The sequence below is a fragment of the Macaca mulatta genome, chromosome 19 (genome assembly GCF_049350105.2).
Source record: "Macaca mulatta isolate MMU2019108-1 chromosome 19, T2T-MMU8v2.0, whole genome shotgun sequence".
Classification (NCBI taxonomy): Eukaryota; Metazoa; Chordata; class Mammalia; order Primates; family Cercopithecidae; genus Macaca; species Macaca mulatta.
Window position 1 is genome coordinate 17175260 of NC_133424.1, and position 15506 is coordinate 17190765.

Genomic DNA, 15506 nt, shown 5'->3' on the forward strand with positions numbered 1-15506 from the left:
GCTCCGCCTCCCGGGTTTACGCCATTCTCCTGCCTCAGCCTCCCGAGTAACTGGGACTACAGGCGCCCGCCACCTCGCCCGGCTAGTTTTTTGTATTTTTTAGTAGAGACGGGGTTTCACCATGTTAGCCAGGATGGTCTCGATCTCCCGACCTCGTGATCCGCCCGTCTCGGCCTCCCAAAGTGCTGGGATTACAGGCTTGAGCCACCACGCCCGGCCTATTTATTATTTTTGAGACAGAGTCTCACTCTATCACCCAGGCTGGAGTGCAGTGGTGCGATCATGGCGTACTGCAGCCTCAAACTCTTGAGTTCAAGCAATCCTCCCACCTCAACCTCTTGAGTAGCTGGAATTACAGGTGCATGCCACCATGCCCAGCTAATTAAAAAAAAATTTTTTTGTAGAGATGGGGTCTCACTGTGTTGCCCAGGCTGGCTTCCCCTCCCTTCCCCTTCCCTCCCCTCTCAACAGGGTCTTGCTCTGGAGTGTAGTGGCGTGCTTATGACCCACTGCAGCCTCCACAACACCAGCTCAGGTGATCTTCCTACCTCAGCTTCCTGAGTAGCTGGGACTACAGGAGCATGCCACCACACCCAGCTAATTTTTAAAATTTTTTGGAGAGATGGGGGTCTCACTATGTTGCCCATGTTGGTCTCGAACACCCAGGCTCAGGTGATCCACCTGGCTCAGCCTCCCAGAGTGTTGGGATTACAAGTGTGAGCCACCGTGCCCAGCCCGGAAACAAAATATTAATACATGCTACAATGGGGATGAAGCTCGAGGACATTATGCTCAATAAGCCACACAAAACAACAAAGTCTGTATGATTTCACTTATATGAGATGCCTAAAGTCATCAATTTCATAGAGACAGAAAGTAGAATGGTGGGTGCCAGGGGCTAGGTGACGGGAGATCAGGAGTGAGTGTTTAATAGGTTTCAGTTTGGGAAGATGAAAGAGTTTTGGAGATGGTCGATGGTGATGATGGCAAAACAATGTGAGTATAATGCCATTGAACCACACACTTGGTCAGGTGCAGTGGCTCATGCCTGTAATCCCAGCACTTTGGGAGGCCGAGGTGGGCAGATCACAAGGTCAAGAGAGAGAGACTATCGTGGCCAACATGGTGAAACCCCATCTTCACTAAAAATACAAAAATTAGCTGGGCGTGGTGGCGCATGCCTGTAATCCCAGCTACTCGGGAGGCTGAGGTAGGAGAATCACTTGAACCCGGGAGGAGGAGGTTGCAGTGAGCCGAGATCACGCCACTGTGCTCCAAACTGGGCAAAAGAGCGAGACTCTGTCTCAAAAAAAAAAGAACTACACACTTAAAAATGTTTAAAATGGGCCAGCATGGTGTCTCATGTCTATAATCCCCACTCTTTGGGAAGCCAAACCAGGTGGGTGGCTTGAGCCCAGGAGTTTGAGACCAGCCTGGGCAACATGGCGACACCCCATGTCTACTTTAAATATACAAAAAATTAGCCTGGCATGGTGGTGCGCGTGCCTGTAGTCCCAAATACTTTCGAGGCTGAGGTGGGAGGAGTGTCTGAGCCCAGGAAGTCAAGGCTGCAGTGAGTCATGATTGCACCACTGCACTCTAGCCTGGGTGATGGGAGTGAAACCCTGTCTCAAAAAAAAAGAAATGTTTTTTTTTTTTTTTTTTTTTTTTTAAACAGCAGGGATAAGAATACCAGCATAAGTCTGGGTACGGTGACTCATGCCTGTAATCCCAGCACTTTGGGAGGCTGAGGTGGGAGGTTCACTTGAGTCTAAGAGTTAGAGACCACCTTAACCAACATGGTGAAACCCCTTCGCTACTAAAAAAACAAAAATTAGCCAGGCATCCTGGTGGGCGCCTGTGATCCCAGCTACTTGGGAGTCTGAGGCAGGAGAATCGCTTGAACCTGGGAGGCGGAAGTTGCAGTGAGCTGAGATTGCACCACTGCACTCCAGCCTGGTTGACAGAGTGAGACTCTGTCTCAAACAAACAAAAAAAGTTAAAAAAAAAAAAAAATACCAGCATAAGCTCATAGGGATCTTCGGATCAGCTGAGGTCAGAATAGCCATTTCTTTTCTTTTCTTTCGTGTGTGTGCGTGCGTGTGTGTGTGTGTGTGTGTGTGTGTGTGTGTGTGTTTGTTTTAGATGGAGTCTTGCTCTGTTGCCCAGGCTGGAGTGCAGTGCAGTGGTGCAATCTCGGCTCACTGCAACCTCTACCTCCCGGGTTCAAGCGATTCTCCTGTCTCAGCCTCCTGAGTAGCTGGGATTACAGGCATGCACTACCGTTCCCGGCTAATTTTTGTATTTTTAGGGACGGGGTTTCACCATGTTAGCCAGGCTGGTCTTGAACTCCTGACCTCAAGTGATTTGCCCACCTTGGACTCCCAAAGTGCTGGGATTACAGGTGTGAGCCAGCACGCCCCGCCCAGAGTAGCAATTTCAAAGTACTCCCAGGTGCAAGCTGGCCCATCTCTCTAAGCCTCAGCCTCCTCAGGACAATTAGGAGACTCCTGTAATAATAAAGCCATCCCTTGGCTGGGGCACTGATGAGGATTTAATAAGTCCTAAATGTGAGCTAGTGTAATCATCATTGCCACCTCTCTGGGCGTGGAGGAAAGGACTCCCACTCGGCTCTCTATTTTCTCTGTGCAACCTCAGGCATGCGTGCAGCCTCTCTGAACCTTGGTTCCTCCTCTGAAACTTACGAACTGCTCAGGGTTGGGTGGGCGGTCTGGATTAGGATAGGCTGACCGGAGCATATGGGAGGGAAGCCTGTCCTTGGCATGCTGGTGATGATGGGGGACACTCCTGTGCCTCCCAGGAGCGGTCGAGCTGTCCCGGCGCCACCCCGTCGCATCCTGGCTGTGCGCCATGCTGCATTGCTTCGGGAGCTACATCCTGGCTGACCTGCTCCTTGGGGAGCCACTGATCGATTACTTCAGCAACAACTCCAGCATCCTGCTGGCCTCAGCTGTCTGGTAAGCCGTGCTGGGCATGGAAGAGCAGAGCCAGGTGGGGGAAGGAACAACCTGGGCACCAGGGAGGAGAGAGGTTGGAGGAATTAGAACGCACCAGCAACAGCCTTCATGATGGCCCTGAACATGCTGCTCTCCATGCTCAGCTCTGGTCTAGGCTCAGCACGCTGGGGAGGGGGGTCTGACACAACCACAGCTCCCTACCCCAATCCTTCACAGTCTGCCCATCCCCTGGCACTCAGCGTTCTCTCCCCAAAAGGTACTTGATTTTCTTCTGCCCCCTGGACCTCTTCTACAAGTGTGTCTGCTTCCTGCCTGTGAAACTCATCTTCGTGGCCATGAAGGAGGTGGTGCGAGTCCGCAAGATCGCGGTGGGCATCCATCATGCCCATCACCACTACCACCACGGGTGGTTCGTCATGATTGCAACTGGGTGGGTCAAAGGTAAATAGGATGATGACAATGAAAAATCATCCCAGTGGAGAACTTTTGGTCCAGCGGTACTATGAGGCACGCCAGTTGGGAAAGCCATTGCTCCAGGCAAAGGGGTGTAAAGACGGGAGTAGGTGTTCAAACCTCCCTAAAGGTATCAGCCGATACCTTTAGAGATGTTTATTGTCAGGGGTACCTAAGACAGTGATGATGAGGATGAAAGCTAGCGTTGCCAGAGCAGGGTTTCTCACTTGCAGCCCTACTGACGTGGGGCTGGATCATTCTTTGTGGTGGGGGCTGCCCTGTGCATTGTAGGATGTTGAACAGCACCCCTGGCCTCTACCCACGAGATGCCAGTAGCACACTTGTCCCCAGCTGTGACAAAAGAAATTGTTTCCAGACATTGCCAAACACCTCCTACAGAGCAAAAATTGCTGCAGGTGAGAACCCCTTCTTCTCCAGAGCTCTAGCTATAGGAGCTCTTAACTTTTGGGGACCATGGCCCTTTTGCCAGTGAAACCTACAGACCATTTCGTATGAAGAAAATAGAGCTAGACATGGTGGTTCATGCCTGTAGTTCTAGCTATTCAGGAGGCTGCGGTGGAAGGATCACTTGAGCCTAGGAGTTCAAGGTTACAGTGAGCTATGATTTTGCCACTGCACTCCAACTGGGCAACAGAGCAAGAGTCTGTCTCTAAAAAATTAAAATTAAAAAATAAAGTAATAATGAAAATGTTACTAGAAATAAAGAACGTTTTATAATGATAAAAGGGTCAATCCACTAGGAAGGTGTAACAACTATAAACATATATGCACCTAGAAACAGAGCACCAAAATGCATAAAGCAAAAATGGACAGAAGTTCGGGGAGAAAGAGATAATTCAACATTATAAGTTGGAGAAGTGGGCCAAGGAGTAACAGGGAAAGCAGGGAAAGAAGGCCTGAGCAAGTGCCAAAAACCACTGGGTACTTTATCCTCACTTCCTGCCCACCAGATATGGGTACCCACAGTGCCAAGGCCTAGAATCACCCTCCACTGAGCCATGGTGTCCTCAGTTATTCCTTGCTATGGGGGTCAACCTGTGCATTATACAATGGTGAGCCACCTCCCTGGGCTTGACTCACTAAACACCAGTAGTGCTCCCTCCCCAACTGTGACAACTCAAAGTGTTTCTCAACATTGCCAGATGCTTCCTTGGGGACAAAATGGCCCCAGATGCAATTGCCTGGTCCAGTAGTACATCTCAGACACCCCAGTTGGTGCAGCAGTTCCTGGAGTGAATGTCCAAGTCTCTTTAACCAATACATTTAGGGTAAATGGAAAGATTCTTCCAGAAATTTAACCATTACCTCCATTTGAGTCTCCTTATTGTCTCTCCAGGAAGCTTTTACTACTGAGCAGATTCCCCAGGGGTATAGCATCTCCCCCAGAGGATGGGTGGCTTGAGAAAGATTGAGAACTTGGAGCCTTGAGGAGGAGAGAGACTGGGGGTGGGGGCTGCCTTGGAAGCCTCATGCACAGCTTGGGGTCCTGGATTAGGGGCATCAGGACAGACAACTCCAGATTGAAGACCTGCCTTGCAGGTGGGGACATAACTGATTCCTTTAGGCGACTTTTGCTCTGAATTTGCCATATGACCCTCAGCAAGGCTGTTGTCCTCTCTGAGCCTCAGTTTCCCCACCTGCAGCTGATGATCATACACCCCCAGGCTCAGTGTCCCTCTAGAGAAGACCCCGGGAGTGGAGAGACTGCTTCCTTGGGAATTCTAACAAGAGGAAAAGGAGACCTGGGGGTGGCGGGCTTGTTCAGAAGCACCCTGTCCTGTAGGTTCTGGTGTCGCCCTCATGTCCAACTTTGAGCAGCTGCTCCGAGGGGTCTGGAAGCCAGAGACCAACGAGATCCTGCACATGTCTTTGTAAGTATCCCCCTCCACCTCTGCCTCCATCTCTCCTGTATGCCTGGGTGCCTGACCCTGAGTTGGATGCTGCTGATAACTTAGAGAGGCCTCAACCCTTGACTCTGCCTTTCAGGAGCTTTCAGAGGCTATGACTGGGGAAGCTCAAAGCAGAGCCATAGCTCTGCTTGGTGTGGAGGTTGGGGAGGGTAAGCTGCAGGAAGGAGGCAATACCTGATTGGGGTTTTGAAGGGTGAGCAGGAGTTCACTGGCCAAGAAGGAGCCTCCCAACAGAGGCAGCATCTCTGCCAACTGTCAAATCACAGAAGAGCAGCAATGCTGCTGGGTGTGCAGGGTCAGGGTACAGGGTATGCATGGGGTATGGAGTGTGCATTGGGAGCATATCTGGAGCTAAGTGGACAAGGCCAGGTAGCAGCATCCAAGACCCAATGCAGGATCCCATGTTGCATTTAGCTTAATGCTTTTTTCTTTTTTTTGAGACAGAGTCTTTCTCTGTCACCCTGGCTTGAGTATACTGGCGTGATCTCGGCTCACTGCAATCTCCACCTCCCAGGTTCAAGAGATTCTCATGCCTCGGCCTCCCGAGTACCTGGGATTACAGGCATGCACCACCATGCCCAGCTAATTTTTGTATTTTGAGTAGAGATGGGGTTTCACCATGTTGGTCAGGCTGGTCTGGAACTCCTGACCTCAAGTGATCTGCCCATCTCAGCCTCCCAAAGTGCTAGGATTACAGGCATGAGCTACCCTGCCCCAGTCAGTTTAGTGCATTTTTAAAAGACCTTGTTGGGGGACTGGGCGTGGTGGCTCACACATATAATCCCTGCACTTTGGGAGGCCAAGGGTGGAGGATTGCTTGAGCCCAGGAGTTCAAGACCAGCCTGGGCAACATAGTGAGACCTCTTCTCTAAAGAAAAAAAGGTTATATTAGCTAGGCATGGTGGGATGCACTTGTGGTCCTAGCTACTCAGGAGACTGAAGCAGGAGGATTACTTGAGCCCAGGAGTTCGAGGCTTCAGTAAGCTAGGATCATGCCACTGTACTCCAGCTTGGGTAGCAGAGCAAGACCTTGTCTCAAAAAAAAAAAAAAAAAAAAGGAATCATGCATATAAATCATGTGGCCCTGGAACCTGGTGAGTGCTTTGGAAATATTAGGTAGAATTATCATCATTAGTCCGGGCATGGTGGCTCACGCCTGTAATCCCAGCACTTTGGGAGGCTGAGGTGGGGGGATCACCTGAGGTTGGGGTTTGAGACCAGCCTGACCAACATGGAGAAACCCCGTCACTACTAAAAATACAAAATTAGCCGGGTATGGTGGCGCATGCCTGTAATCCCAGCCACTCGGGAGGCTGAGGCAGGAGAATGGCTTGAACCCAGGAGGCAGAGGTTGCAGTGAGCCGAGATTGCACTATTGCACTCCAGCCTGGGCAACAAGAGCGAAATTCCATCTCAAAAAAAAAAAATACAAAAATTAGCTGGGTGTGGTGGTGTGCATCTGTAGTCCCAGGTACTTGGGAGGATGAGTCATGGAATCGCTTGAACCTGGGAGGCGGAGGTTGCTATGATCCGAGATCGTGCCACTGTACTTCAGCCTGGGCAACAGAGCAAGACTCCATCTCAAAAAAAAAAAAAAAAGAAAGAAAGAAACAAAGAATTATTAAATACATGCAGTGAAGCTGGGCATGGTGGCTCACCCCTATAATCCCAGCTACTCAGGAAGCTGAGGTAGGAGGATTTCTTGAAACCAGGAATTCAAGACCAGCCTGGGCAACATTACAACAACCCATCTCTAAAAAAAAAAAGAAAAGAAAAAATTAGCGAGGTGTGGTGGTGCGTGCCTGTAGTCCCAGCTACTCAGGATGCTGAGGCAGGAAGATTGCTTGATCTCAGAAGGTTGAGGCTGGAGTGAGCTGTGATCACCCAAGTGCACTCCAGCCTGGGCAACAGAGCAAGAACTTGTCTCAAAAAAAAAAAAAAAAAAAAAAAGCAACGAGAGACAGACATCAGGAATAGAAGTCACAGGTCTGTCTCTTTTGCAACAAATAAAAACATCTTAAACCTATTTTGCCAGGAAAAAAATAAAAGTTAAGGAAAACTCTGTATGTTGTAATCACATTTTCTGGGGGAATGAGCTGATGAGGGATCTCCAAGATCATCCTGATGTTCCATGATTTGCTAGAAGGACTCAGAGAACTTAGCAAAGCCATTAAATTCAGGGTTATGATTTGTTACAGTGACAAGATATAGAATAAAATCAGCAGAGGCAGCTCACACCTGTAATCCCAGCACTGTGGGAGGCCGAAATAGGAGGATTGTTCAAGGCCAGGAGTTCAAGACCAGCCTATGCAACATAGCAAGACTCCATCTCTACAAAAAAAAAAAAAAAAAAAAAACAACTTAAAAATTAAGCAGGCACAGTGGCATATAACTCTAGTCCTAGCAACTTGAGGGACTGAGGTGGGAGAATCACTTGCGCCTCAGAGTTTGAAGTTACAATGAGCCATGATTAGACCTCTGCACTCTAGCCTGGGTGACAGAGCGAGACCCTGTCTCTATAAATAAATAAATAAAGTCAGCAGGGGTTGGCTGGGTGCATAGCTCACACCTGTAATCCCAGCACTTTGGGAGGCTGAGGCAGGTGGATCACTTGAGGTCAGGAGTTCAAAACCAGCCTGGCCAACATGGAGAAACCCATCTCCAGTAAAAATACAAAAATCAGCTGGCGTGGTGGCAGGCACCTGTAATCCCAGGTATTTGGGAGGCTGAGGCAGGAGAATCACTTGAACCCAGGAGGTGGAGGTTGCAGGGAGCTGAGATCATAGCACTGCATTCCAGCCTGGGTGACAGAGTGAGACTCTGAGTCATACACAAATGAGAAATCAGCAGGGGCAAAATGTGCATGAGGCAGAGTACAGGAGAGAAAAGGTGCAAACATCCAGTTTTCCTCTCCCAGTGGAATCATGTGGACAGGGCTTCATTCTCCCAGCAGCAATGTGTGACAACATGCATGGTGTACTGCCAACCAGGGAAACTCTTCTGAGCCTAGGTATCCAGGGTTTTCATTGTGGCTCAGACCTAGCTAACCACCTGTGTGGCTGACCTCAGTCTTCAGCCCCTCTAGAGGTCCAGCTGATGCTGCATGGCCCAAGACCCCTACCATAAATTATACTGTTACTACCTGGTGTGGCCCAAGACCCTCAGGCAAACAAAGACAGTCTTATCAAGGCAGGACACTCCAAGGGCTTAGAGGGCATATTCCAGGAGCTGGACAAAGGCCAGACCTTTCCTTGGACCAGGTTAACCCATCATGCATAGGATGATACCACCTCACCCTCCCAACTTACAATCAGGAGAAGCTGTGGCTGGGCGCAATGGCTCACACCTATAATCCCAGCACTTTGGGAGGCCGAGCAGATCACTTGAGGCCAGGAGTTCAAGACCAGCCTGGCCAACGTGGTGAAACCCTGTCTCTACTAAAAATACAAAATACTGAAAATACAAAAATTAGCCAGGCATGGTGGCATATGCCTGTAATCCCAGCTACCTGGGAGGCTGAGGTGGGAGAAACATTTGAAACCAGGAGGCGGAGGTTGCAGTGAGCCGAGATTGCACCACTGCACTCCAGCCTGGGCAACAGAGTGAGACTCCATCTCAAAAGGAAAAGAAAAGAGAGAAGCTGGGATGGGAGCTGGTGCCAGGGCAGGGGGTTGTCTGGGCCAGAGTTACAAAGACTTGAGCCATGCAGGCACCTCCCGGTAATGACAGCTGCTCCCTCCAGCCCTACCAAGGCCAGCCTGTATGGAGCCATCCTCTTCACCCTCCAGCAGACCCGCTGGCTCCCAGTGTCCAAAGCCAGTCTCATCTTCATCTTCACCATGTTCATGGTGTCCTGTAAGGTAAGCCTTTCTCTTCCTGCAGCGTTCTTGCCTTGACCAATGCCACCCTGTCACCTCCAGGCTGGAAGTGGGGAAATTGGACACTGCCAGCCTTATGTGGCTGGGACAGGGCAGCCCAGAGAGGGGAGATGCTTGCCAGTAGGTCGCTGGGAAGAGTCTTTAAAAAGGCAGTGTCCAGCAGCCAGGACACAGGTAAGGGGAACAGGCCTTCTGTGCAAAGGGCCCAGCTTGAACCAAGGTCAAGGTGGGCCCAGTCCCTTGGGTACAGAGACCAGAGGGACAAGAAGCTGAAATGGCAGCATCAGGGAGCCGGGAACTCATTTGGACCAGGAATAGTTCTAGTCTGACAGTTGTGCCTTGAGCTGACATCACCCCACCCAGGAGGGGTCTTCAGGGGCTGGACTCTCTCCCTCTGCATGAAGACCTCAGCTCGGGGCTGTGTCTTCCCTGGGCGAGGACTGCAGGGCTGTCAAAAGGAAGTAAGCACGAGTCTCCCTGCCATTAGGGGAGAAGGGAGAGGCAAGCAGATGGCTGGGATCCTGTTCTGCTATGTTTGTAGCTCCAACCCAGGCCCAATGTCTTAGTCCATTCAGGCTGCTGTATAACAGAATGCAGTGCCATAGACTGTGTGGCTTAGAAACAACAGAAATTTATTCTTTGGCCGGGCATGGGGGCTCACACCTGCAATCCCAGCACTTCGGGAGGCCAAGGTAGGCAGATCACTTGAGGCCAGGAGTTCAAGACCAGCCTGGGCAACATGGCAAAACCCCATCTCTCCTAAAAACACAAAAATTAGCCAGGCATGGTGGTGCATGCTTGTAATCCCAGCTACTTGGGAGGCTGAGGCAGGAGAATTGCTTGAACCCGGGAGGTGGACTTTGCAGTGAGCCAAGATCATACCACCGCACTCCAGCCTGGGCAACAGAGTGAGACTCTGTCTCAAAAACAAACATATAGACAAACAAAACACAAATGCAAAAATTAACCAGGCATGGTGGCGCATGCCTGTAATCCCAGCTACTTGGATGACTGAGGCATGAGAATTGCTTGAACCCAGGAGGCGGAGGCTGCAGTGACCTGAGATCATGCCATTGCACTCCAGTTTGGGCAACAGAGTGAGACCCTGTCTCCAAAAAAAGGAAAAGGAAGAAATGTATTTCTTACAGTTCTGGAGGCTGGGAAGTCCAAGATCAGGGTACTAGCCTGGTCGGGTTCTGGTGAGGACCCTCTTTCCTGGTTGCAGACAGGCAACATCTCACTGTGTCCTCACGTGGTGGAAGGGACTGGTTAGCTCTCCTGGACCTCTTTATAAGCGCACTAATATCATTCCTGAAGCCTCCACCCTCATGATCCAATCACCCCTCCAAAGGCCTCACCTCTTAATATCATCACCTTGGTGATAGGTTTCAACATATGAATTTGGGAGGACACAGACCTTCAGACCTGCACTTAGCACAGCTTTTCTCTGAGCCCAGGTGTCATGGGGAATTCTGGGGGGATGGGTGACCAGCAGTTCCAGTGTGCTTGGAACTTTCCAGGGGTCAACACTTGAAGTCTTGCATCCTGGGAAACCTGGGATGGTTGCCTATCATCCTGGGGGTGCATGCAGCCAGAGGGTTGGGTCGGGGCTACCTCCAGAGGGCTGGGTCGGGGCTACCTCCAGAGGGCTGGGTCGGGGCTACCTCCAACCTTGACTTTGATGACGCTCTCTCCCCTCTTCTCCCTACCCTGCCATCCCCTACTTTTCTTTCCACCTTGGTCTCCCTCTGTCTCTCTTGCTGTCCCCCTGGCCACCCCACCTCAGGTGTTTCTGACGGCCACCCACTCACACACCTCCCCCTTTGATGCCCTGGAGGGGTACATCTGCCCTGTGCTGTTTGGTTCGGCCTGCGGGGGTGACCATCACCATGACAACCACGGTGGGTCCCACGGCGGTGGTGGGCCAGGAGCTCAGCATTCGGCCATGCCTGCCAAGTCCAAGGAGGAGTTGAGCGAGGGCTCCAGGAAGAAGAAGACCAAGAAGGCGGATTAGGGGGTGGCCCAAGGGGCACCGGAGAGAGGACCCGGACCCAGGACCCTCTGAGCTGGGAGGCTTCCTGCGCTCAGATCTATCCTTCCCTGGCCTTGACTTCCCCATCTGCACATCAGGGTCATTGGCTCACCCTCCAGGGCTGATGTGAGGGTTGAGATCTGGGGATGAGGATGAAGAACTTTTGTAGAAATTGGGGTTCCCTCTTTCTTTCTGCCAGGACCCCATAGAGTCACAGGTTTTGGAGGGGTTCACGGAATCCTGGCAGCAGCTCCAGCCAAGAATATCACTGGTTGGCACTTATATTCTTAGTTCTATTTTTCCTTCTTTAAAATTGCATCTTGACTGGGTGCAGTGGCTCATGCCTATAATCCTAGCGCTTTGGGAGGCCGAGGTGGGCGGGAGAGGTCAGAAGTTCAAGACCAGCCTGGCCAACATGGTGAAACCCCATCTCTACTAAAAATACAAAAATCAGCCAGGCGCGATGGTGCACGCCTGTAATCCCAGCTACTCAGGAGGCTGAGGCAGGAAAATCACGTGAATCCGGGAGGTGGAGGTTGCAGTGAGCCAAGATCTTCCCACTGCACTCCAGCCTGGGCAATAGAGCAAGACCCTGTCTCAAAAAAAAAAAAAATTGCATATTGACTCCTGAAGAACTTCAAGCCATGTTGTGATCCATTCATTTGATGGACATTTTTTAAGTACCTATGAGCCAGGTGCTGCCGTTTCAAAGTCTCTTCTTACCCACGCTTCTCAGTGGCTAGACCTTTTCCCGTACCCAGAAAGTCCCGACTCTTGCTGGGTGTCCCTGGACAAGTTGCCTTCCTCCTCTGAGCTTGGCGCTGCCCATCTGTATAGTGGCGACCCTTGGCCCCCTCACTGTACGGAAGGGCTGATGTGAAGCTGCGGTTGAAAAAGGCTCACATGCTCCTGAGCCTCATGCAGTCAGGAGGGGAGAACAGGACGGTTGGAAATTATGATTGCAAATGGCTTTGCATTTTAGATCATTCGTGTGTGTGGATCAGGGAAACACAAGTTCCCTGGCACAAAGGAAGCCCTCGGTAGACACGTCTAGGGCAGGCTTGAGAGATCAGATGGTGTGAAAGGCTTGTGATCTGTTCGTCTCAGGCTCCCCCTAAACCAAGGAAATGGAGCCAGCTGGATGGGGTTCCACGATCCAGCTCTACTGAGGGGCTGTGAGTGTGCACAGTTGGGACTTGGAAGTATCAGGTCTCCCTCAGGCTGGAGTCCGTTGTCACTCATTCAGCCATTGAACAAACATACGGATGCTTCCCTGCTCTGTGCTCAGCCTTGTGCTGCTGCTGGGCGGGCCAGGAACCTGCTTCGGTGTGAGCGAGGTGGATGATATTATAGCTGCAGGGTCCTTCCTGGCCACCCTCGTCTCAGCCTAGGTCACCAGGATGTCTGAGGGGGGTGGGTGCATGGGACAGGCATGGCCAGTCTCAGGTGAGGTTTGGGCCCAGACCTCGTTGGAGTCCCAGATGTTGCCAGGCTGTTGGAAAAGTGCCTTGTTCCTGTGACGCCTGGGAGTTAGGTGGGTCCTGGGGAGGTTTCATCCTCTTGCTTGTCCACCTCAGCTCGGCGTGGAGGAGCAGCCAATAAATCATTGTGAATGAACCCTCATGGCTTGTCTGATTTATGCCTGGGATTTTGTTTTTTGTTTTTGGTTGAGACAGAGTCTCACTCTGTTGCCCAGGCTGGAGTGCAGTGGCGTGATCTCGGCTCACTGCAACCTCCACCTCCCGGGTTCAAGCGATTCTCCTGCCTCAGCCTCCCGAGTAGCTGGGATAACAGGCGCCCGCCACCACACCCGGCTAATTTTTGTATTTTTAGTAAAGGCGGGGTTTCAGCATGTTGCCATGCTGGTCTTGAACTCCTGACCTCCAATGATCCACCCACCTCGGCCTCCCAAAGTGCTGGGATTACAGGCATGAACCACCAAGCCCGGCCACATGCCTGGGATTTTGGCCTCAAGATGTGGGGATGGCTGGGCGTGGTGGCTGATCCCTCTAATCCCAGAACTTTGGAGGGCCAAAGCGAGTAGAGCACCTGAGGTCAGGAGTTCGAGACCAGCCTGGGCAACATGGTGAAACCCCACCTCTACTAAAACTACAAAAATTAGCCAGGCGTGGTGGTGGGTGTCTGTAATCCCAGCTACTCAGGAGGCTGAGGCAGGAGAATCACTTGAACCCGGGAGGCGGTGGTTGCAGCGAGCCGAGATTGTGCCATTGCACTCCAGCCTGGACAACAAGAGCGAAACTCATTCTTTAAAAAAAAAAAAAGACTGTATGCATCCATTATATGAAATCCTAGGAAAAGCAAACTAATGTATAATAACAGAAAGCTGATCAATGGGTGCTTGGTGAAAGGTGGGTAGGGTGGAGTGGGCAGGAGGGATTTTGAAGGGGCAAAGGGACATGGGTGATGAATCTGTTAATTGCTTTGACTGTGCTAGTTTCTCGGGTCTATACACATGTCAGAACCTATTACATTGTACATTGCAAATATACATAGTACATCATTTGTCAGTGATGCCTCAGTAAAGCTGAGAAAAAGAACCCTTCAATTATAAGGGAAAAAGCCTGAGCTTGGTGGCTCGCACCTGTAATCCCAGCACTTTGGGAGGCTGAGGCAGGAGGATCACTGGAGCCCAGGAGTTGGTGATCAGCCTGCACAACATAGTGAGACTCCATCTCTACAAAAAATTTTTAAAAATTAGTTGGGTGTGGTGACTCGTGCCTGTAGAACCAGCCACTCTGGAGGCTGAGTGGGGAGAATCACTTGAGCCCAGGAGGTTGAGGCTGCAGCGAGCTAAGATTGGGCCACTGCACTTCAGCCTGGGTGGAACAGTGAGACCCTGTCAGAGAGAAAGAGAGAGAGAGAGAGCGAGGAAGAGAGAGAGAGAGAGACAGAAAGAAAGGAAGGAAAGAAAGGAAGGAAGGAAGGAAGGAAGGAAGGAAGGAAGGAAGGAAGGAACTCCACACCAAATCAGGCAAAAGAAGTTGGACATGGTGACTCACACCTGTAGTCCTAGCTACTCCGGAGACCAAGGCAGGAGGATCACTTGAGCCGGTTAGGTTGTGTCCAACCTGGGCAACTTAGCAAGACCCTGTCTCAAAAAAAAAATTGGGCAAAAGATTTCAATAGACACCACCAACGAAATTATATGGTTGGCAGATATCATATAAATTGCACATTAAAGCCATAAGCATATGCCACTGCATACCTGTTATTAATTGAATTGGGTTCCTCTCAAATTGATTTGTTGAAGTCTTAACCTCTAAGGTATTAGGGGGTGGGACCCTTGGGAGGTAATTAGGTCATGAGGGTGGGGTTCTCATAATGGGATTAGTGCCCTTACAGAAGAGACCCCAAATAAACACTTTGCGGCCAGGCACAGTGGCTCACACCTGTAATCCTAGCATTTTGGGAGGCCGAGGCAGGAGGATTTTGAGCCCAAGAGTTCAAGGCCAGTCTGGGCAACAGAGCACGACTCTGACTCTACAAAAAATACAAAAATTAGCCAGGCATGGTGACACGCACCTGTAGTCCCAGTCAGATACACATTTTCAGCCATGAGAAGAATGCAAATCAAAACCACAATGAGCTGTCCGTTCACATCCAATGGCTAAAATTAAAATGACAGTATGGTAATTTTAGTGCTGGAGAGGATGTGGAGCAATAGGAACTCTCATATGCTTTGGTAGGAAGGTAAAAAGGTGCAACCACTTTGGAAGACAATTTGGCAGGTTTTTTTTTTTTTTTGAGATGGAGTCTTGCTCTGTCGCCCAGGCTGGTGTGCAGTGGCGCGATCTCTGCTCACTGCAAGCTCTGCCTCTGGGTTCACTCCATTCTCCTGCCTCAGCCTCCCGAGTAGCTGGGACTACAGGTGCCCGCCACCACACCCGGCTAATTTTTGGTATTTTTAGTAGAGACGGGGTTTCACTGTGTTAGCCAGGATGGTCTTGATCTCCTGACCTCGTGATCCACCCGCCTCGGCCTCCCAAAGTGCTGGGATTACAGGCATGAGCCACCATGCCTGGCCTCTGTTTATTTTTTAAAACTGCATGTGAGCCTTCAGTTATTTCAAATTAAAAATTAACTTTTTAAAAAAATAAGTTAAACATAGGGGCCAGGTGCAATGGCTCACGCCTGTAATCCCAGCACTTTGGGAGGCCGAGGTGGGCAGATCACTTGAGTTCAGGAGTTCGAGACCAGCCTGGTCAATGTGATG

The 15506-nt window shown here is 50.6% G+C and overlaps 1 protein-coding gene across 1 annotated transcript in view; it reads left to right on the plus strand.

Moving 5' to 3' along the window:
- Nucleotides 1-12895, plus strand: part of TMEM38A (transmembrane protein 38A) — a 28926-nt gene extending 16031 nt beyond the window's left edge. The window contains exons 2-6 of the mRNA XM_015123230.3: nucleotides 2822-2978; nucleotides 3235-3419; nucleotides 5236-5323; nucleotides 9105-9222; nucleotides 11027-12895. Coding sequence (XP_014978716.1) covers nucleotides 2822-2978; nucleotides 3235-3419; nucleotides 5236-5323; nucleotides 9105-9222; nucleotides 11027-11254 — 776 coding nt within the window. The 3' untranslated portion in view covers nucleotides 11255-12895. The remainder of the gene's footprint in view (nucleotides 1-2821; nucleotides 2979-3234; nucleotides 3420-5235; nucleotides 5324-9104; nucleotides 9223-11026) is intronic.
- Nucleotides 12896-15506: the final 2611 nt, after the last annotated feature.